Source organism: Lampris incognitus, chromosome 19, assembly GCF_029633865.1.
Source record: "Lampris incognitus isolate fLamInc1 chromosome 19, fLamInc1.hap2, whole genome shotgun sequence".
Lineage (NCBI taxonomy): Eukaryota > Metazoa > Chordata > Actinopteri > Lampriformes > Lampridae > Lampris > Lampris incognitus.
In genome coordinates, this window is record NC_079229.1 from 1936004 (window position 1) to 1960503 (window position 24500).

General features: G+C 44.7%; 1 protein-coding gene across 1 annotated transcript in view; it reads right to left on the reverse strand.

The window, feature by feature from the left end:
• The window catches only part of LOC130130166 (phospholipid phosphatase-related protein type 4), a 78563-nt gene that overhangs the window by 44861 nt on the left and 9202 nt on the right, over positions 1–24500 (reverse strand). Inside the window, exon 2 of the mRNA XM_056299907.1 lies at positions 8862–9047. Coding sequence (XP_056155882.1) covers positions 8862–9047 — 186 coding nt within the window. The remainder of the gene's footprint in view (positions 1–8861; positions 9048–24500) is intronic.

The following is a 24500-nucleotide window of genomic DNA, read 5'->3' on the forward strand; positions in this document are numbered from 1 at the left end:
GTATATAGAGAGTCGACATGGAAATGTAACGGTGTATACAGAGTTGACATGGAAATGTAACGGTATATAGAGAGTTGATATGGAAATGTAACGGTATATACAGCGTTGACATGGAAATGTAACGGTATATAGAGAGTTGACATGGAAATGTAACGGTATATAGAGAATGGACATGGAAATGTAATGGTATATAGAGAATGGACATGGAAATGTAACGGTATATAGAGAGTTGACATGGAAATGTAACGGTATATACAGAGTTGACATGGAAATGTAACGGTATATAGAGAGTTGACATGGAAATGTAACGGTATATAGAGAGTTGATATGGAAATGTAACGGGATATAGAGAATGGACATGGAAATGTAACGGTATATAGAGAATGGACATGGAAATGTAACGGTATATAGAGAGTTGACATGGAAATGTAACGGTATATAGAGAGTTGATATGGAAATGTAACGGTATATACAGCGTTGGCATGGAAATGTAACGGTATATAGAGAATGGACATGGAAATGTAACGGTATATAGAGAGTTGACATGGAAATGTAACGGTATATAGAGAGTTGACATGGAAATGTAACGGTATATAGAGAATGGACATGGAAATGTAATGGTATATACAGAGTTGACATGGAAATGTAACGGTATATACAGAGTTGACATGGAAATGTAACGGTATATAGAGAGTCGACATGGAAATGTAACGGTGTATAGAGAGTTGGCATGGAAATGTAACGGTATATACAGAGTTGACATGGAAATGTAACGGTATATAGAGAGTCGATATGGAAATGTAACGGGATATAGAGAATGGACATGGAAATGTAACGGTATATAGAGAATGGACATGGAAATGTAACGGTATATAGAGAGTTGACATGGAAATGTAACGGTATATAGAGAGTTGATATGGAAATGTAACGGGATATAGAGAATGGACATGGAAATGTAACGGTATATAGAGAATGGACATGGAAATGTAACGGTATATAGAGAGTTGACATGGAAATGTAACGGTATATAGAGAGTTGACATGGAAATGTAACGGTATATACAGAGTTGACATGGAAATGTAACGGTATATAGAGAGTCGACATGGAAATGTAACGGTGTATAGAGAGTTGGCATGGAAATGTAACGGTATATACAGAGTTGACATGGAAATGTAACGGTATATAGAGAGTTGATATGGAAATGTAACGGGATATAGAGAATGGACATGGAAATGTAACGGTATATAGAGAATGGACATGGAAATGTAACGGTATATAGAGAGTTGACATGGAAATGTAACGGTATATAGAGAGTTGATATGGAAATGTAACGGGATATAGAGAATGGACATGGAAATGTAACGGTATATAGAGAATGGACATGGAAATGTAACGGTATATAGAGAGTTGACATGGAAATGTAACGGTATATAGAGAGTTGATATGGAAATGTAACGGTATATACAGCGTTGGCATGGAAATGTAACGGTATATAGAGAATGGACATGGAAATGTAACGGTATATAGAGAATGGACATGGAAATGTAATGGTATATAGAGAATGGACATGGAAATGTAACGGTATATAGAGTTGACATGGAAATGTAACGGTATATAGAGAATGGACATGGAAATGTAACGGTATATACAGAGTTGACATGGAAGTGTAACGGTGTATAGAGAGTTGACATGGAAATGTAACGGTGTATACAGAGTTGGCATGGAAATGTAACGGTATATACAGAGTTGGCATGGAAATGTAACGGTGTATAGAGAGTTGACATGGAAATGTAACGGTGTATACAGAGTTGCACGTAGTTGTAATGAATATGTTTGATGTATCTGTACATAGTGCAGGACTGGTATAGCTGAAAGTGAACAGTGCAGAATTAAGTAAAGCATATTCATTCTGCGAGGGAAAGTGAGAGAATTTTGAATTTTAAACAACTCTTTATTTTACATAAAACAAATTCAATAATGGCATATCCATTTCACAGAGAGAAACGGAGAGAGAGAGGGAGAGAGAGAGAGAGAGGGAGGGAGGGAGATAGTGTGTTTGTTCATAGCAGTCATCGTAGGCTGAGCCAATGGAAATAATGTTGTTCCAGTTGAGTTTATGAATTATGAATTCACTGTTTTCATTTACATCTGAGATAAGTTGAGATAAAATGAAATCAAGTCAATTTATATTATTGAAACATTTATGAGGTCAGTGTCTCAGTGTTCAAAATTAAGGCTGTCCCGTTGTCCCGGGGACCCTGGGTGCAGATCCAGGGGAGGCGGATGTTTTGTTTGTGGTTTTAAAATGAATGGGCCGAGACCTTTACCGAATTCACACCGAATCCTTTATTTATCCTACATGCCCGATTCCGTGTTCATACCTCCCGACCTCAGGCAGGATGGCAGCCAGAGGTGATTTCAGTCTGCACCGACTGGAGGTGATGGTGGCAGCGGTGGAGGAGGAATGGGACCCAGACCCCTGGTACTGGGTGGAGGACCGGGCTTGGGCCCAGGAACTCCATCCGGAAGGATGGGACCCTCATCGGCTGGGGCACAAAATTACATGTACCGTTCTCCGATGCCTGGGCCTGGTTATCTGAATCCAGCATGCCCCCTTCCTGACATATGACCCCTCAGGGGTCAGCCATGGGCTCCCCAGGGTACAGCAGTAGTCCGGTGTCCCGCCCTGGGACGCCTGGTGTGATGGACCCTTCTTGCAAGCGGCGTGTGCCCCAGCAGATCCAACAGAATCACAACCGGCACACAGAGAAGAAAAAGATGGCTGATAAAATTCTACCTCCGAGGATCAGGGGACTGGTTCCAGTCTCAAGGTTGCATCGACCTGCTGGCCTTCGAGAGGAAGCTGGACCAGACCATCATGAGAAAAAGGCTGGACATCCAGGAGGCTCTGAAGAGGCCCATTAAGCGAAAGAGAAAGCTCCAGATCTTGATATCAAACACCTTCAGCCCTGCCAAGCCTGATGGAGAGGATGGAGAGGGCACAGTTGCATTGTGGGAGCTGCGTGTTGAGGGGCGTCTGCTTGAGGATACCGCTGTGCCCAAGTAGGAAGCCACCAAGCAGAAGGGTAAGTTCTCCTCTTTCTTCAAGTCCCTGGTGATCGGGTTGGACAGAGACCTGTATGGTCCCGACAGTCACCTGGTGGAGTGGCTGCCACCCAGCAGACGAATGGTTTCCAGGTGAAGAGGCAAGGTGACGTGGGCGTTCGCTGCACGGTCCTGTTGATGGTGGACTACTGTTGGTTTGCTCTTTTAAAAATGGATGGACCGAGACCTTTTTCCACATTCACCCCGAAGCTTTTATCTATCCCAAATGCCCGATTCCGTGTTCGTACCTCCCGACCTCTAACCTCAGCACATCACTACCCTGCAACATAACAGCTAGGATTCTGGGTAACGCAGTTCCTAACGAAGGCATTTAGTAATACGGGGGGGGGGTGCCCTACAACTTCAGAATAACATAAGTTGTCCCCCCAATAAATAATCAATAAATAATTTCTAAATAAATTATGTAACTGAAAATATGTGTTTAATAGAAGCCGACTCTACTTTTGAAATGATTCACACACAACACAACAGTTTTGAAGGTTTTGTTTATGTCCCCCCTCTGCATCGTGCCCAGTGGTCTGAGCCATCGATACTAAATAAGAGGGAATTTGCATAGGAAACCCATCGCTGGTTTCTGTCCTTATGCCACTGTATTGTTTATAAGGGTGGGGTACCTGCTGTCACTGTGTTGTTTATAAGGGTGGGGACACCTGCAGTCACTGTATTGTTTATAAGGGTGGGGACACCTGCTGTCACTGTGTTGTTTATAAGGGTGGGGACACCTGCAGCCACTGTATTGTTTATAAGGGTGGGGACACCTGCAGCCACTGTATTGTTTATAAGGGTGGGGACACCTGCAGCCACTGTATTGTTTATAAGGGTGGGGACACCTGCAGTCACTGTATTGTTTATAAGGGTGGGGACACCTGCAGCCACTGTATTGTTTATAAGGGTGGGGACACCTGCAGCCACTGTATTGTTTATAAGGGTGGGGACACCTGCAGCCACTGTATTGTTTATAAGGGTGGGGACACCTGCAGTCACTGTATTGTTTATAAGGGTGGGGACACCTGCAGCCACTGTATTGTTTATAAGGGTGGGGACACCTGCAGCCACTGTATTGTTTATAAGGGTGGGGGTACCTGCAGTCAGTGTGTTGTTTATAAGGGTGGGGACACCTGCAGCCACTGTATTGTTTATAAGGGTGGGGACACCTGCAGCCACTGTATTGTTTATAAGGGTGGGGACACCTGCAGCCACTGTATTGTTTATAAGGGTGGGGACACCTGCAGCCACTGTATTGTTTATAAGGGTGGGGACACCTGCAGCCACTGTATTGTTTATAAGGGTGGGGGTACCTGCAGCCACTGTATTGTTTATAAAGGTGGGGGTACCTGCAGCCACTGTATTGTTTATAAGGGTGGGGGTACCTGCAGCCACTGTATTGTTTATAAGGGTGGGGACACCTGCAGTCACTGTATTGTTTATAAGGGTGGGGACACCTGCAGTCACTGTATTGTTTATAAGGGTGGGGACACCTGCAGCCACTGTATTGTTTATAAGGGTGGGGGTACCTGCAGTCAGTGTGTTGTTTATAAGGGTGGGGACACCTGCAGTCAGTGTGTTGTTTATAAGGGTGGGGACACCTGCAGCCACTGTATTGTTTATAAGGGTGGGGGTACCTGCAGCCACTGTATTGTTTATAAGGGTGGGGACACCTGCAGTCACTGTATTGTTTATAAGGGTGGGGACACCTGCAGCCACTGTATTGTTTATAAGGGTGGGGACACCTGCAGCCACTGTATTGTTTATAAGGGTGGGGACACCTGCAGTCAGTGTGTTGTTTATAAGGGTGGGGACACCTGCAGCCACTGTATTGTTTATAAGGGTGGGGGTACCTGCAGCCACTGTATTGTTTATAAGGGTGGGGACCACTGCAGTCACTGTATTGTTTATAAGGGTGGGGACACCTGCAGCCACTGTATTGTTTATAAGGGTGGAGACACCTGCAGTCAGTGTGTTGTTTATAAGGGTGGGGGTACCTGCAGTCAGTTAAGACTGAAGAAGTCCTCTAGATGATGCTGAAACGTTCCTGTCAGTAAAGGTGGTGTCCAGATGAACTGATTCACCTTCCTGTGAAAATCTGTTCAACAAATTGTGTGACCATCTAAACCACTCTCAGCAGAGAGCATGTGGCTCATCACTATGTCATCGTACACGTGTGTGTGGTTATTTTTTTTGGGGGGGGGGGTTCATCCCCTTTTTCTCCCCAATTGTACTTGGCCAATTACCCCACTCCAAGTTGTCCAGGTCTCTGCTCCACCCCCTCTGCTGATCCGGGGAGGGCTGCAGACTACCACATGCCTCCTCCCATACAGGTGGAGTCACCAGCCGCTTCTTTTCACCTGACAGTGAGGAGTTTCACCTGACAGTGAGGAGTTTCACCAGGGGGACGTAGCGCGTGGGAGGATCACACTATTCCCCCCAAAAGGCGCCCCGACCGACCAAAGGAGGCGCTAGTGCAGCGACCAGGACACATACCCACATCTGGCTTCCCACCCACGGACACAGCCAATTGTGTCTGTAGGGACGCCCGACCAAGCTGGAGGTAAGACGGGGACATACGTCTGTCTTCCTAGCGTTGTCATTTCATCTGCAAACAGGTGTTCAGCAGAAGATGCTAGTTGTTATTGTGGTTCATGGTACACGTCTCGTGTACTGCAATCATTTCCACGTTCAGCCAATTCTCTTTTGAGGGGGGCATTAAAGCAAGCATGATTTGATATTTTGACTAATTAAATAATAATTAAACCATTCATTCATTCATTATGTTTTGGAAGGACAAAGCTACCTAACTCTAAATTTAACAAAATGTCTGTGTGCTAGTGGTGTACTGGCCGTCAGGCATAATCCCAGTGGTGTACTGGCTGTCAGGCATAGTCCCAGTGGTGTACTGGCCGTCAGGCATAATCCCAGTGGTGTACTGGCCGTCAGGCATAATCCCAGTGGTGTACTGGCTGTCAGGCATAGTCCCAGTGGTGTACTGGCCGTCAGGCATAGTCCCAGTGGTGTACTGGCCGTCAGGCATAATCCCAGTGGTGTACTGGCCGTCAGGCATAGTCCCAGTGGTGTACTGGCCGTCAGGCATAGTCCCAGTGGTGTACTGGCCGTCAGGCATAGTCCCAGTGGTGTACTGGCCGTCAGGCATAGTCCCAGTGGTGTACTGGCCGTCAGGCATAATCCCAGTGGTGTACTGGCTGTCAGGCATAGTCCCAGTGGTGTACTGGCCGTCAGGCATAATCCCAGTGGTGTACTGGCCGTCAGGCATAGTCCCAGTGGTGTACTGGCCGTCAGGCATAATCCCAGTGGTGTACTGGCCGTCAGGCATAATCCCAGTGGTGTACTGGCTGTCAGGTGTAGTCCCAGTGGTGTACTGGCTGTCAGGCATAATCCCAGTGGTGTACTGGCCGTCAGGCATAGTCCCAGTGGTGTACTGGCCGTCAGGCATAGTCCCAGTGGTGTACTGGCCGTCAGGCGTAGTCCCAGTGGTGTACTGGCCGTCAGGCATAGTCCCAGTGGTGTACTGGCTGTCAGGTGTAGTCCCAGTGGTGTACTGGCCGTCAGGCATAGTCCCAGTGGTGTACTGGCTGTCAGGCATAATCCCAGTGGTGTACTGGCCGTCAGGCATAATCCCAGTGGTGTACTGGCTGTCAGGTGTAGTCCCAGTGGTGTACTGGCCGTCAGGCATAATCCCAGTGGTGTACTGGCTGTCAGGCATAATCCCAGTGGTGTACTGGCCGTCAGGCATAGTCCCAGTGGTGTACTGGCCGTCAGGCATAATCCCAGTGGTGTACTGGCCGTCAGGCATAGTCCCAGTGGTGTACTGGCCGTCAGGCATAGTCCCAGTGGTGTACTGGCCGTCAGGCATAATCCCAGTGGTGTACTGGCCGTCAGGCATAGTCCCAGTGGTGTACTGGCCGTCAGGCATAATCCCAGTGGTGTACTGGCCGTCAGGTGTAGTCCCAGTGGTGTACTGGCCGTCAGGCATAATCCCAGTGGTGTACTGGCCGTCAGGTGTAGTCCCAGTGGTGTACTGGCCGTCAGGCATAATCCCAGTGGTGTACTGGCCGTCAGGTGTAGTCCCAGTGGTGTACTGGCCGTCAGGCATAATCCCAGTGGTGTACTGGCCGTCAGGTGTAGTCCCAGTGGTGTACTGGCCGTCAGGCATAGTCCCAGTGGTGTACTGGCCGTCAGGCATAATCCCAGTGGTGTACTGGCCGTCAGGTGTAGTCCCAGTGGGCCGCCACATCTGCGGGTCAGTGGACCATTGAATAACCTCCATGACAGGCCGTGTGTGCGTGTTATTCGGGGTGTGCATGGGAGCGTGTCGCGTGCATGTTCTGGGACTGGGCTCATTAGCCAATCACAACCAGGTTAATTAATGCACATTAACATTTTAGATGCACAAGTAGCGCGCAGCAGTGCGATGGCTGACAAAAGTCATGGACAAGAAAATGTAATGAAGTAAAGGTGGGGCTGAAAAAATAGAGTAAAGGGAAGCAGGCAGTAGAGGCACAGGCTTCCCCTGTAAACAAGCACGAACCTGTGCAGAACCCCAGCACACCTGTGGTGCAGCACGTGTAGGTGGAGCAAGGCAGGGTTCAGGGAGAAAGGCAGGGACCAGGAGGTAGCGATATGTTCCAGGGATCAGGCATCGGTGACAGGAGAAGACAACTGCAATGTGGACACTTACGTGGGACTAACAGAGGACCCTTTTAAAATGAGGTTTAACGCCCATATGAGTAGCTTCAGACATGAGCATGCAAGACATGCAGCGGCCTTAAGCCGCCACATTTGGTCCTTGGTGGACAAGAATATCGGTTATTCTGTCTCATGGAAAATCCTGGCAAAGAGTAGTGCACATTCAGTTAGGGGTAAAAGACGCAACCTGTGCTGGGCAGAAAAGTATTTTATTATTTGCAGACCTGAGATGTCCACCTTGAATAGTAGAAACGAATTGGCCACCAGCTGTAGACACCGAAAAATATCTCCTTTGTTACTATAAGTCAAATGTCTTTATTACCCCCCCCCACCATTAGATGATACACACATGACATTTATTAGAGGTTTTTTAATATGCTATTTTAAATATGTTTTTTCAAATGTTTGTTTTTTGTTTTTGTTTTTTTAACTGCCTGTCCTCCCACCTGTGCCCCAACACCACCCCAATATATAATCCACATAAGTTACCTTGTTAGATTTCTAATGTAGGCCACTTCAACAGCGCCCTGGCCCCTAAATGCTTTTCAAAACAAGCCCCAGTCCCATTGGTTGTAATGTTTTCTACCCCTCCATTGGTTGCTGTGCATCATAAGTACCTACCCCATTGGCTGTTATAGTTTGAATGTTTCCTCATCTGATTGGTCGCTGTCCAACCGACATTAGGGGCAGCGTAACCTTATGACTCTTTGTGAATAAACATCAGCAGCTGATGAGTGCCAGACGCACCAAACAGGCCTGTCCTGCTATGTATTCACATCTTTTTTCCTGTATCCGTGCTGATATTCCGCTCCTCATTAGTCCAACACTCAACACCACTGACGGTTTTGGAAAAAAACGCTATATATATATATATATATATATACACACACACACACACACACACACACACACAAGGAGGATTGTATTGCTTCAGTCGACTACGTTAGTCATCACTACTGCTTGTTCTTGCGTGTAACCACTGGCGAAATTCTCATTTAAGAGATTGAACCTTTCAAAGCTGTGTCATGTCCTACCGTGATGGCGGGAACTGCGAAGGCCAGGCTGAGCAGCATCAGCAGGGGGATGACCTCGTGGTTGGGGTCGATGTAGGGCAGGCTCAGGCTGCGGTCATGGCAGTTGAAGCCAGACTTGACCGGCTTGAAAACATCCGTCCACTCCAAGAAGTACAAGCTCACCACAGAAGACACCAGGATGGGCAGCTGTCCGTGCCGAGTTGGGAAAGACGGGGAGGAAGAGAAGGAGAGGGAAAACAAGGCAGTCAGTCATGCACAGCTGGGGGAGGGCTGACAGATTGTAAATGAATAAATAAATAGCTCGGGGAATTCTGCAAATGTCCCCATTACCTTATGGTTCAGTGGCCATGCTAATTTGACTAGATAAAAGAAGGTGGAGGCTTAGAAAAGAGGTTCTGTGGCCTAAGGGGGGCGGGAGGGGTAATCTATGGGGTACTAGGGGACATAAGGAAGTAATTCCACTTAAGCACTTAACATGTTTTCACTAAAAAGAAATCTAAACTCAACGAGATGAATTCTGTCAAACTCATAAAATGAAATAAAACTGCAGTTTTCCGTCATGTGGTAACACAGCAGTTACAGTAAACACAGCAGTTACTGTAAACACAGCAGTTACAGTAAACACAGCAGTTACTGTAAACAAAGCAGTTACTGTAAAAACAGCAGTTACAGTAAACACAGCAGTTACAGTAAACACAGCAGTTACTGTAAACACAGCAGTTACAGTAAACACAGCAGTTACTGTAAACACAGCAGTTACAGTAAACACAGCAGTTACAGTAAACACAGCAGTTACAGTAAACACAGCAGTTACTGTAAACAAAGCAGTTACAGTAAACACAGCAGTTACTGTAAACAAAGCAGTTACAGTAAACACAGCAGTTACTGTAAAAACAGCAGTTACTGTAAACCTGTAACTCTCAGCCACATAATGAAGGTTATACTGGTTGTTTAGATCCCTCTCATGAATACATTTAAGTTGTGTAGATCCCTCTCATGAAGACATTTAAGTTGTGCAGATCCCTCTGGAGAAGACATTTAAGTTGTGTAGATCCCTCTCGTGAAGACATTTAAGTTGTATAGATCCCTCTCATGAAGACATTTAAGTTGTGTAGATCCCTCTCATGAAGACATTTAAGTTGTGTAGATCCCTCTCATGAATACATTTAAGTTGTGTAGATCCCTCTCATGAATACATTTAAGTTGTGTAGATCCCTCTGGAGAAGACATTTAAGTTGTGTAGATCCCTCTCATGAAGACATTTAAGTTGTGTAGATCCCTCTCATGAAGACATTTAAGTTGTGTAGATCCCTCTCATGAAGACATTTAAGTTGTGTAGATCCCTCTCGTGAAGACATTTAAGTTGTGTAGATCCCTCTGGAGAAGACATTTAAGTTGTGTAGATCCCTCTCGTGAAGACATTTAAGTTGTATAGATCCCTCTCATGAAGACATTTAAGTTGTGTAGATCCCTCTCATGAAGACATTTAAGTTGTGTAGATCCCTCTCATGAATACATTTAAGTTGTGTAGATCCCTCTCATGAATACATTTAAGTTGTGTAGATCCCTCTGGAGAAGACATTTAAGTTGTGTAGATCCCTCTCATGAAGACATTTAAGTTGTGTAGATCCCTCTCATGAAGACATTTAAGTTGTGTAGATCCCTCTCATGAAGACATTTAAGTTGTGTAGATCCCTCTCGTGAAGACATTTAAGTTGTGTAGATCCCTCTCATGAAGACATTTAAGTTGTGTAGATCCCTCTCATGAAGACATTTAAGTTGTGTAGATCCCTCTCGTGAAGACATTTAACTTGTATAGATCCCTCTCATGAAGACATTTAAGTTGTGTAGATCCCTCTGGAGAAGACATTTAAGTTGTGTAGATCCCTCTGGAGAAGACATTTAAGTTGTGTAGATCCCTCTGGAGAAGACATTTAAGTTGTGTAGATCCCTCTGGAGAAGACATTTAAGTTGTGTAGATCCCTCTCATGAAGACATTTAAGTTGTGTAGATCCCTCTGGAGAAGACATTTAATTTGTGTAGATCCCTCTCATGAATACATTTAAGTTGTGTAGATCCCTCTCATGAAGACATTTAAGTTGTGTAGATCCCTCTGGAGAAGACGTTTAAGTTGTGTAGAGACCTCTGGAGAAGACATTTAAGTTGTGTAGATCCCTCTGGAGAAGACATTTAAGTTGTGTAGATCCCTCTGGAGAAGACATTTAAGTTGTGTAGATCCCTCTGGAGAAGACATTTAAGTTGTGTAGATCCCTCTGGAGAAGACATTTAAGTTGTGTAGATCCCTCTCATGAAGACATTTAAGTTGTGTAGATCCCTCTCATGAATACATTTAAGTTGTGTAGATCCCTCTCATGAAGACATTTAAGTTGTGTAGATCCCTCTGGAGAAGACATTTAAGTTGTTTAGATCCCTCTGGAGAAGACGTTTAAGTTGTGTAGATCCCTCTGGAGAAGACATTTAAGTTGTGTAGATCCCTCTGGAGAAGACATTTAAGTTGTGTAGATCCCTCTGGAGAAGACATTTAAGTATCTGACTGGTTATGTCCAAGATGGCAAGGGATCGAGTCAACGACGAACATGTAGAGCCTCTGGCTGGTTTAAGCAGTCCAGTGTGTGTAGTCCTTGTTGGATGTGACGTGATGGAGTACTACACCGAGGTATCATTCCCTTGTTAGTCTCGTAGTAATATCCAGTACTGGTGGGTGAGTGCAGATGTTATTATCCATCACAGGGTATCAACTGTGGCCTGGTAAGAGGTAGAAAACTGCCCCTTCTGGAAGATCTGACAAGACTAAAACTGACTTTATCTGAATGACCATGTAAAACATCAAAGATGTAGATCGGTCGGCTGGTGTTCAAGTTGACTAACAGAGCTTTGTGGGGACATGTGCACTATACAATGTGTTTAAGTTATCTAACGCTGACAGGAAATAGGAAATCAAATCAAATGAAATGTTTTTATTTGCAACATGCAAAATAAAATAAAAAATGACTAAGCATAAAAAAACGACAACAAATAATGAAAATAAAACCAGAAAACATTCTCAGTAGAGAATCCGACAGATATCGGATGATGAAAAAGCAGCAGGAGGAAGCGACTACTGATAATGTCCTGCCCCTCTCAAGCTCAGTAGATAAACCTGCATAACAAACTGAGTTTTCCACACATCAGAGTGTGTCACCTCCATATCTATCTCACAATGACTGAATAAGAAATAAAAACTGGAAAACAAAACAATAACGGTAATTTCCAATAAAACAACAGCATCCACCACGGGTGTCCTGCCATGAGAGACACAAGACCTCCCCTTGAACACAAGTTGTTGTACCTCATCTTGAATTGATTTAAACGTGTGCTTTCTTTGACTTCTTCGTCTAGACCATTCCACAAACCCTCTAAAATGACCCCAGCACTACAATACAATTAAATGATCTAACATTAACATTACATTATTAGAATCACAAAATTACCCCACAATTTGAAACACACATACTTTTGCAAGTGGTACGAGCACAGTGTATCTTACAATTTGAAATGTTCTCTTAATTCGTGCCCCCCCCCCCCGTCTGAGAGCAGTTGTTGTATGATGCCAGGAAGTAGATTATATTGTGCTTTGTGCAACGTTTGTGCAGTCTTAGATTCCACCAGGTCATGAACGTCATAGCCCGTGAGTTTAAAGACAGTGTGTTAATGTGTTGCCTATAGCCTACATTGTTACTGTATCCTACATTGATACTGTATCCTACATTGTTACTATATCCTACATTGTTACTGTATCCTACATTGTTACTGTAGCCTACATTGTTACTATATCCTACATTGTTACTGTATCCTACATTGTTACTGTATCCTACATTGTTACTATATCCTACATTGTTACTGTAGCCTACATTGTTACTATATCCTACATTGTTACTATATCCTACATTGTTACTATATCCTACATTGTTACTGTATCCTACATTGTTACTATATCCTACATAGTGCATAGTGCTAGTGCAGCGACCAGGACACACACCCACATCTGGCTTCCCACCCGCAGACACGGCCCGGAGGCAACACAGGGATTCGAACCGGTGGTCCCTGTGTTGGTGGGCAGCAGAATAAACCGCTACGCTACCCGGACGCCCGTTCATGAAATGCTGAGGGTAGCTTGTGTCTGTTGATCCATTTCTAATAAAGCTATGTAATACTCTGCATGTGTCCTTGATGTGGTCTTTGTTTTTCTCTAATACTTTGTTACAATGTTCCTTCTGGCATACTCTCATAATATTAATTAACGTATCTTTATATCGTTTGTATCTACCCTTTACTCTTGAAACTGGATTAAAAGTCTGTAGTGGTATTCTGTAGTGGTCCCAGTACTGTTTACTGTTAAAGTGTGCTGAACTAGCACATCACGTGACATGGCGTTCTGTCATTCATACATCCATCCATGCTGTGTGTCCCGTATACATGCTCGTCCGCCCTCCCACTTCCGTGCTCGCCCCATAACCCCTTGCTTCTATTAAAGAGGTATTCTCCATTAAAGTCTGAACGTCACACTGCGGTCAAATTAAAAAATGCATTTGCAAAAACCATACTTTCCACTCATATCTTGGGGTTGTTTCTTTGGAAAGAGAACTCAATTCAATTGTATCTATAACTATTCTAATTATCTGTTAACTCCCCCTCCTCTCTTTCTATCTCCTCTCTTTCTATCCTGTTTCTGTCTCCTCTGTTTCTATCTGCTCGGTTTCTGTCTCCTCTCTTTCTATCCTGTTTCTATCTCCTCTGTTTCTGTCTCATCTGTTTCTGTCTCCTCTGTTTCTATTTGTGGATGCCTCGTTTTTCTAAGACTCACTCTGTGTTGAGTCTTTTGTCAGAGTGGTGGTTATTAGTCAGACTGGTGGTTATTAGTCAGACTGGTGGTTATTAGTCAGAGTGGTGGTTATTAGTCAGAGTGATGGTTATTAGTCAGAGTGGTGGTTATTAGTCAGAGTGGTGGTTATTAGTCAGACTGGTGGTTATTAGTCAGACTGGTGGTTATTAGTCAGAGTGGTGGTTATTAGTCAGACTGGTGGTTATTAGTCAGACTGGTGGTTATTAGTCAGAGTGGTGGTTATTAGTCAGAGTGGTGGTTATTAGTCAGAGTGGTGGTTATTAGTCAGACTGGTGGTTATTAGTCAGAGTGGTGGTTATTAGTCAGAGTGGTGGTTATTAGTCAGACTGGTGGTTATTAGTCAGAGTGGTGGTTATTAGTCAGACTGGTGGTTATTAGTCAGACTGGTGGTTATTAGTCAGAGTGGTGGTTATTAGTCAGACTGGTGGTTATTAGTCAGAGTGGTGGTTATTAGTCAGAGTGATGGTTATTAGTCAGAGTGGTGGTTATTAGTCAGAGTGGTGGTTATTAGTCAGACTGGTGGTTATTAGTCAGACTGGTGGTTATTAGTCAGACTGGTGGTTATTAGTCAGACTGGTGGTTATTAGTCAGAGTGGTGGTTATTAGTCAGAGTGGTGGTTATTAGTCAGAGTGGTGGTTATTAGTCAGAGTGGTGGTTATTAGTCAGACTGGTGGTTATTAGTCAGAGTGGTGGTTATTAGTCAGACTGGTGGTTATTAGTCAGACTGGTGGTTATTAGTCAGAGTGGTGGTTATTAGTCAGACTGGTGGTTATTAGTCAGAGTGATGGTTATTAGTCAGAGTGGTGGTTATTAGTCAGAGTGGTGGTTATTAGTCAGACTGGTGGTTATTAGTCAGAGTGGTGGTTATTAGTCAGAGTGGTGGTTATTAGTCAGAGTGGTGGTTATTAGTCAGACTGGTGGTTATTAGTCAGAGTGGTGGTTATTAGTCAGAGTGGTGGTTATTAGTCAGACTGGTGGTTATTAGTCAGACTGGTGGTTATTAGTCAGAGTGGTGGTTATTAGTCAGAGTGATGGTTATTTGGGGGTCTTTAACTGTGGACCCTCCCTCGTGTCTCTTATGGAGAGCTGTGTTCTCCTACTCTGCTCTATGCTGGCCTGTTGCAGTGTGTAACGACATGTTTGCTTTGAAAGAGAACTTATACTGAAGTAAATCACACTCAGTAATATAAAATGTAATATGAAATATGAGTATGAAAGAGTAGTATCCTAGTATTCTGTCATCACTCTAACATGGCCAGTCACAGATATCCAGGGCTGTAGGGCTGGCCCCGCTGGCCAGTCCAGGCAAAGGTTAGTTTCATATATAATTCAATTCAATTTATTTTCATTAAAAACAATGTGCAGGCACATGTTAAAAATGAAATGAGGGCTGTGGCTTCACCAAACAGTGCAAGACAGACACAGACAAACACAGCAAACACAGTATAAGATATACACACATGAAGACCAAAAGCTAAAATAAGTTAAAGAGAGCTGGAGTACAAAATATTTAGAAATATCTACAGATATTCAGTGGGTGGCCAGGTTCAGGTGGGCAACAGCTTGGGGAAAGAAGCTGTTTTTGAGCCTGGTAGTGCGGGCTCTGAGGCTCCTGTAGCGCCTCCCAGAGTGCAGGGGGGAGAACAGTCCATGGTTGGGGTGGGTGGGATCTCTGCTGATGCTCAGACCCCTTCCAAGGCAGCGTTTATGATAAATGTCTTTTATGGCTGGCAGCTGGGTACCGGTGATATGCTGGACCGCCTTGACGACCCGCTGCAGAGCTTTCTGGTCTACTGAGGTGTAGTTGCCGTACCACACTGAGATGCAGCTGGTCAGGATGCTCTCTATGGTGCAGTGGTAGAAGTTGGTGAGAATTTTGGGGGGTAGACGGGCGCTCCTCAGCCTCCTCAGGAAATGCAGGCGTTGTTGGGCCTTTTTCATAAGGGCCTGGGTGTTTAATGTCCAGGAAAGGTCCTCGCTGATGTGGACTCCAAAGAATTTAAAGCTGGAAACACGCTCCACTTCCACCCCATTGATGTGTATGGGGGAGTGGCTGCAGCTTCTAGACCACAGCAGCTCCTTCGTCTTCTGCACACTGAGGAAAAGATTATATACGTGTGTATATATATATATATATATATATATATATATATATATAGATAGATAGATAGATAGATAGATATATATAGATATATATAGATATATATTTCTTCATTGCAAGATGGCGCTGTGAGCACTTTAAACCCAACACGAGGGCCTAAACACTTTAGAGCCTAGAACCCTGAGCACTCCACCTTGCTCCACATATGAAACACATTACATTTCTACTTACAGTGCATCCGGAAAGTATTCACACCCCTTCACAAACATATGTAGACTGACTGGTCAAACTCCCATGCCTCCCTCAGCACTTCCACAAGGGTAAAGAGTTGGTCTGTTGTTCCACGGCCAGGACGGAATCCGCATTGGTCCACCTGAATCCGAGCCGCCTTTCCAGCGCCCTAGAGCAGACTTTCCCTGGGAGACTGAGCAGTATGATGCCTCGATAATTGGAGCTCACCCTCCGGTTCCCTTTTTTAAATATGGGAACCACCAACCCAGTCTGCCACTCCACAGGTACTGTCCCTGACCTCGCCGTGACACAGAAGAGGCGTGTCAACCAAGACAGCCCAACAATGTCCAGAGCCTTCAGCATCTCAGGGCGAATCTCCTCCACACCCGGCGCCTTGCCACCGAGGAGCTTCTTAACTACCTAAGAGACCTCTGCCAGGGATATGGGTGAGGCTTCCCCCAAGTCTTCACACTCTACCCCCTCCACTGAGGACGTGTTACCCGGATTCAGGAGCTCCTCCAAGTGTTCTTTCCATCACCCGATAACATTCCCAGTCCGGGTCAGCAGTTCCCCACCCCGTCCGAACACAGCCTGAGTCAAGCCCTGCTTCCCCTTCCTGAGTCGCCGGATGGTTTGTCAGAACTTCCTTGAGGCCAACCTGAAGTCCTCTTCCATAGCATCGCTTAACTCCCCCCTACACCCAATTTTTATTGCATCTGCGACCGGCGAAGCCGCATTTATTTATTTATTTATTTATTTATTTATTCAGTTGATATAGTTTATCTACCAATTTGATTGATTTCCTTATTTTCACTTATTTCTTTTATCTAATAGTTGATGTTTGTTTCACCTATTTTTCAAATTAATAAATTAATTTCCCGTCTCATGTGTATTTATGTAGTATGATGTTAATTGGATTGAAGCAATTAGTTCCAGCTGAATTTCCTGCACCTGATGGGTCTGGTCTAAATAAGTCAGACATTGTAAATCACAGGAATTTAGTGCCCGATATGGACTGAGTTCGACATATAGTACGGAGTATATACATACACTGACATACACACATAAATTATATAAAGTTACATACGCAATTTGCAAACATGCAACCCACCCTGTAGTTTAAGGACCGTTAAAGTCCCTTTGCAAGATTCCCTTATCTTTTCAATCCCAAATGCACGACATGACCGAGCCAACGTGTTCCTAAGATACACGAGTGGCACGTTAGGCAAAGACCTGATATGTAATTAGGCTGAAGTATCCACCGAGGAATGCAGAGTTAGTTATATGCATATGCAAATGAAAGTGCTTGGCTCACTAGCTAATGTTAAGTGGAGCAACGAGGTGGTGCCCTCCCCCCCCCCCCCGGGAGCAGGGTAGAGGAGCGTCCCTTCATGTCAGTGGTGCAGGACGCTCTCCTGCTGCGAGCTGAGCCACAAGGTCAGAATACATTTAAAAGCAAAGACTGACATAATAACACAAACACACACACACACACACACACACCCAGAGGAGGCGCTAGTGCAGCGACCAGGACACATACCCACATCCGGCTCCCCACCCGCAGACACGGCCAACTGGGTCTGTCGGGACGCCCGACCAAGCTGGAGGTAACACGGGGATTCGAACCGTCATCCGCATGTTGGTAGGCAACGGAGTATACCGCCACGCTACCCGGATGCCTGGTTGATCGATCGATCGATTGATCGATCGATCGATCGATCAATCCTTTTCTTGTTGATATGACATCGCTTACATGACAAGTAAACGTTGTTCAAAAACGTGTGCTATCATCGCTGTGGTCTTAAAGGAAGTGAGGATGACTGAAGAAATGGAGGAAGAGTGGAAATGGAGGAGAAAGGAAGGAAAGATGGAGGGAATGAATGCTGAGAGGCAGGGAGTAAGACCTTTGTCTCTGTACTTCTAATGAGGAACGCATGGTCACAGAGTAGAACAACATCTGGTGTCCTCCACCACTACATCCACCAGTTCCTCCACCAGTACACCCACCACTACATCCAGCAGTACACCCACCAGTTCATCCACCACTACATCCACCAGTAAACCCACCACTACATCCAGCAGTACACCCACCAGTTCATCCACCACTACATCCACCAGTAAACCCATCAGTACACCCACCACTACATCCAGCAGTACACCCACCAGTTCATCCACCAGTACATCCACCAGTTCATCCACCAGTACACCCACCACTACATCCAGCAGTACACCCACCAGTTCATCCACCACTACATCCAGCAGTAAGCCCATCAGTACACCCACCACTACATCCACCAGTACACCCACCAGTACACCCACCACTACATCCACCAGTACACCCACCAGTACACCCACCACTACATCCAGCAGTACACCCACCAGTTCATCCACCACTACATCCACCAGTAAACCCATCAGTACACCCACCACTACATCCAGCAGTACACCCACCAGTACATCCACCAGTAAACCCACCACTACATCCACCAGTACACCCACCAGTTCACCCACCACTACATCCACCAGTAAACCCATCAGTACACCCACCACTACATCCAGCAGTACACCCACCAGTACATCCACCAGTAAACCCACCACTACATCCACCAGTACACCCACCAGTTCACCCACCACTACATCCACCAGTAAACCCATCAGTACACCCACCACTACATCCAGCAGTACACCCACCAGTACATCCACCAGTAAACCCACCACTACATCCACCAGTACATCCACCAGTTCACCCACCACTACATCCACCAGTAAACCCATCAGTACACCCACCACTACATCCAGCAGTACACCCACCAGTACATCCACCAGTAAACCCACCACTACATCCACCAGTACATCCACCAGTTCACCCACCACTACATCCACCAGTAAACCCATCAGTACACCCACCACTACATCCAGCAGTACACCCACCAGTACATCCACCAGTAAACCCACCACTACATCCACCAGTACATCCACCAGTACACCCACCAGTACATCCACCAGTACATCCACCAGTAAACCCACCACTACATCCAGCAGTACACCCACCAGTAAACCCACCACTACATCCACCAGTTCATCCACCAGTACATCCAGCTGTACAACCCCCAGTACATCCACCAGTACACCCACCACTACATCCACCAGTACATCCACCAGTATATCCAGCAGTACACCCACCAGTACATCCAGCAGTACATCCAGCAGTACATCTATCAGTACATCCAGCTGTACACCCACCAGTACATCCAGCAGTACATCTATCAGTACATCCACCACTACATCCACCAGTACACCCACCACTACATCCACCAGTATATCCAGCAGTACACCCACCAGTACATCCAGCAGTACATCCAGCAGTACATCTATCAGTACATCCAGCTGTACACCCACCACTACATCCAGCAGTACACCCACCAGTACATCCAGCAGTACATCTATCAGTACATCCAGCTGTACACCCACCACTACATCCAGCAGTATACCCACCAGTACATCCACCAGTACACCCAGCAGTACACCCACCAGTACACCCAGCAGTACACCCACCAGTACACCCACCAGTACACCCAGCAGTACACCCACCAGTACATCCAGCAGTACACCTAGCAGTACACCCACCAGTACACCCAGCAGTACATCCAGCAGTACACCCAGCAGTACACCCAGCAGTACATCCAGCAGTACATCCACCAGTGCACCCAGCAGTACATCCACCAGTACATCCAGCAGTACACCTAGCAGTACACCCAGCAGTACACCCACCAGTACACCCACCAGTACACCCAGCAGTACACCTAGCAGTACACCCAGCAGTACACCCAGCAGTACACCCACCAGTACACCCAGCAGTACACCCAGCAGTACATCCAGCAGTACATGCAAGTGTAGTGACTGCTGCGGTGCATTGACGCTGCAGCTGCAGCACAACCACTACATGGAAACTGTGAAGCCAGCATTTTTACCTACACATGTTGAAATATTCAGATGAAGCAAACCACTGAGCTGGAGAGACCTACAGAAGATTTACAGAATCAATCAGTCAACTTTATTGAACATGTTAAAGAAAACATGCAAGAAATAAAAACAAATCAACAAACAAACAAAATCCTCGGCAACATATAAGTGACAAACATGCAAATCAAATAATACAGATCATGTTCAGAAGTTGAGAATGTCTCCTTATACTGTTCCTTATACTATCCATGCATTGATAATAATAATAATAATAATAATAATAAAAAAACTGGTCACCGGTCCATATCACAACTGTTATAACTGTTCATATCATAACTGTTATAACTGTTCATATAACTTCATATAACTGTTCATATCATAACTGTCCATATAAAACTGTTCATATAACTGTTCATAGCATAACTGTCCATATAACTATTCATAACATAACTGTTCAATATTTTGTTTCTGACGCATCTTTTCGGTTCAAACCAACTCCCTATATTAGTAAATATATTAGTGTAGCAGGTAATAACATTAGTAAATATATTAGTGTAGCAGGTAATAACATTAGTAAATATATTAGTGAAGCAGGTAATAACATTAGTAAATATATTAGTGTAGCAGGTAATAACATTAGTAAATATATTAGTGAAGCAGGTAATAACATTAGTAAATATATTAGTGAAGCAGGTAATAACATTAGTAAATATATTAGTGTAGCAGGTAATAACATTAGTAAATATATTAGTGTAGCAGGTAATAACATTAGTAAATATATTAGTGTAGCAGGTAATAACATTAGTAAATATATTAGTGAAGCAGGTAATAACATTAGTAAATATATTAGTGTAGCAGGTAATAACATTAGTAAATATATTAGTGTAGCAGGTAATAACATTAGTAAATATATTAGTGAAGCAGGTAATAACATTAGTAAATATATTAGTGAAGCAGGTAATAACATTAGTAAATATATTAGTGTAGCAAGTAATAACATTAGTAAATATATTAGTGTAGCAGGTAATAACATTAGTAAATATATTAGTGAAGCAGGTAATAACATTAGTAAATATATAAGAGAAGCAGGTAATAACATTAGTAAATATATTAGTGAAGCAGTGTGTGTTGTTATTCCAGCTGGCTTTGTGATTGAGGGATATAAGCTGGTACTCAGGGTTGTAGTCGAGTCACTAAACCTCAAGTCCGAATCGAGTCTCAAGTCCTGATTTTCAGGACTCGAGTCTGAATCCTGGACTCTAGTATTACAACACTGCTGGTACTGTACATTGAGTTAATTAAATATGTGGTTGTATTGTGTTCTTGGGGGTTTAGCAGATCCATATTGAAGTGTTTAGTGAGGTCCATTATCTTGCTAGGTTGATGTTTTCATACTGTGACCTTTCATGCTGTGCCCATTCTGCTTAACGAATATTTTGCAGCCTGCTGTCCATGTCTCCTGGATCTTGCTCTGTCTCTTCAGAATGCATGTTCTCCTTGCAATGTCTGCATTTTCTTGGTGAGGTGTTCATTTATGTACACGTCAGACCCCTTTCATTTCTATCCTTGTTCTAGAAGATGCTGCTCTTTCTTCCTGTTGTTGGAGTGGATAATTATAGCTAGTGTTGCACTTTTGTCTTTGCTGGGCAGGGTGTGACAACCATCGATGTCCCTGCTGTCGACAGAAAAGCCCTTGCAATCCAGGAATCCAGCTACCTGATATTCCACCACCTGATGTTCCACCACCTGATGTTCCACCACCTGATATTCCACCACCTGATGTTCCAACACCTAGTGTTCCACCACCTGATGTTCCACCACCTGATGTTCCACCACCTGATGTTCCACCACCTGATGTTCCACCACGTGATGTTCCAGTTATTCCCTCTCAGTCTTGGAGACTTCGGCCCCGCTCTGGGCACTGTTGTCCTCAGAGGCCGCCGCTGCGTAGGTCCGATGTCTGGTCTTCAGGCTGGTGATCATCAGTTCATTTATCCAGGAGTACTGTACCCAGGAGTACATCTCTGGGTTCTCCAGAGATGTGATCTTTCTATCTTTTTCCACGTTTTGTTTCTTGAGGGACTGGATTTCATCCATCAGCTCCAAGATAATCTTTTGTTGAGGGGCAATTGCTGTCAGCTCGCTCAACAAGAAGTGGAGAGATTTCTTGATCTCCTCAACCTCTTCTGTGAGGCTAGCGCCTTTCTTCTGGCCCAATTCGCTCTGAAAATTGACTCGAAAAGACACTCTGAAATAAACTCCTTTAAAGATTAATCTATCAGAGTCGCCATAGCACAAATTTTAGGCAGCCACAGTGGTCTTCGCTTCCAGGACCCATACCAAATGCATCCAAAAAGTGTGCTCACGGATGGATGGACAAATTATGGAAGAATAGAAAGGCAGGTGGATGGACAAAAATGCATGCAAAGTAAGAAAGGACCTCTTACCTCAGGCTTAAACCCCCTCTTTGGCTTTTTCTCTCCCTCTCTTCCTTTCTCTCACTGCCATCTCTCTGCCTTTCCCTCATTTTTCTCTCTACAACACCCTTTCTCCCTCCTTTTCTCTTTTTTTTTCTTTCTAGCCCATCTCTCTGTCTGTCTCTCTGTCTCTCTGTCTGTCTGTCTGTCTCTTTCTCTCTCTGTCTGTCTGTCTGTCTGTCTCCCTCTCTCTCTTCCTCTGCTGTTTTCCTGGCTCAGATCATAGCTCAGGGACAAGACAACCTCCGGTTAGCTCCCTGACCTCCGATTCAGCTGCTAGCATAGTAGAAATGTAGGTCATTGGTGTCGGTATTCTTAATGCTGTACCACCTCCCCTACATACACTGTCGATGGAAGGAGCTGCTCTTTGAAGTATACTTCACAGCATGTAGGCCATTTCCACATCACACACTCTGATGCTGGAACTGTGGCTTGATTCATCAGGGCTGGCAGCTATCCAAACTGTGCTGTTTCTTGCTCGTCTAAATAAGAATGAAGTGTTGCCGGTGTGAAACAATACTACCAGCAAGTAAGGACCTGGTAAACTAGTGCTCAGTAGATGTAGCATGTGTGTCCACTATAGATCTGGAACAGGAGTCGGTCAGAACCTTGTACACCACTGTACCATGTATGGTCAGCGTTTGAAATTGTGGCCAGTTTGTAACAGAGATAGTCAGTGTCTATAATGTCTATCATGTGAATTCCTGGATATTAAAGGTTCATCTGCCATTTTCTGTAGTGGTGCCAGTTTTGTTGTTCAAGTGTGCTGAAGTAGCGTGCTACCTAACAAGGTTAAGCTACATTCGAGTAAAAAGAAAAGGTTATAAATGCAGTTGCAAAAACAATACTTTCCACTCATATCCTGGGACGTTTGATTTGAAAGAGAACTTTATTTAGCCTCCTACTACGACTACTTTCGGCTGCTCCCATTGATGTTTATGTTTATTTAGATCTCCATTAGCTGTTACGCAAGGCAACAGCTACTCTTCCTGGGGTCCACATTAAAAACTTCCTACAACTACATCCATGTATACACATGCTATCACATGCATGCATACATAAATAAACACAATTGCATCATTCAATTCAATTCATCCCCCACCCCATCCGACCCACCTCCATTAAACTAGCATTATTAGAGAAGCCAAACACATAACCCCCCCCCCCCACACACACACACACACACACACACACACTCACACTTACAATAGCATCAATCACAGGGGGCGCCACAGCGGATCATCCGTTTGCATCTCTTCCTATCCTCTGCATCTTCCTCTGTCACACCAGCCACCTGCATGTCCTCCCTCACCACATCCATAAACCTCCTCTTTGGCCTTCCTCTTCTCCTCTTCCCTGGCAGCTCCATATTCAGCATCCTTCTCCCAATATACCCTGCATCTCTCCTCCACACATGTCCAAACCATCTCCATCTTGTCTCTCTTGCTTTGTCTCCAAACCATCCAACCTGAGCTGTCCCTCTAATATACTCCTTCCTAATCCTGTCCTTCTTCATCACTCCCAGTGAAAATCTTATCATCTTCATCTCTGCCACCTCCAGCTCCACCTCCTGTCTTTTCATCAGTGCCACCGTCTCAAAACCATACAACATGGCTGAAGAGCATTATTTGATTGCTCACCAACCTTTACGTGACTCCTACAGTCATGAGTGTTTATGAAAGTTAGCTAACACGTGACAGAATATTTTAAGTTCTGTAAGTGAGGAGGAGCAACATGAGGAGTGAGGAGGAGCAGCATGTCTTTCAGCTATAAGCGCAGAAGTGTTGCACAGAAAAGAAAAGAAAAAAAAACAGGTGGATGAGACAGAGACAAGCCTGTATAAGTGGGTTTGTTATTTAGTCGGTAGGGGGCTCGTCATTCAGGAGCAGCTTTTTCCAGTTCTGCCGTGTGCACTCCTGCGAGTCCTCGGCTCAAGTACAACTTCAGCCAGTTCGTCAAATAA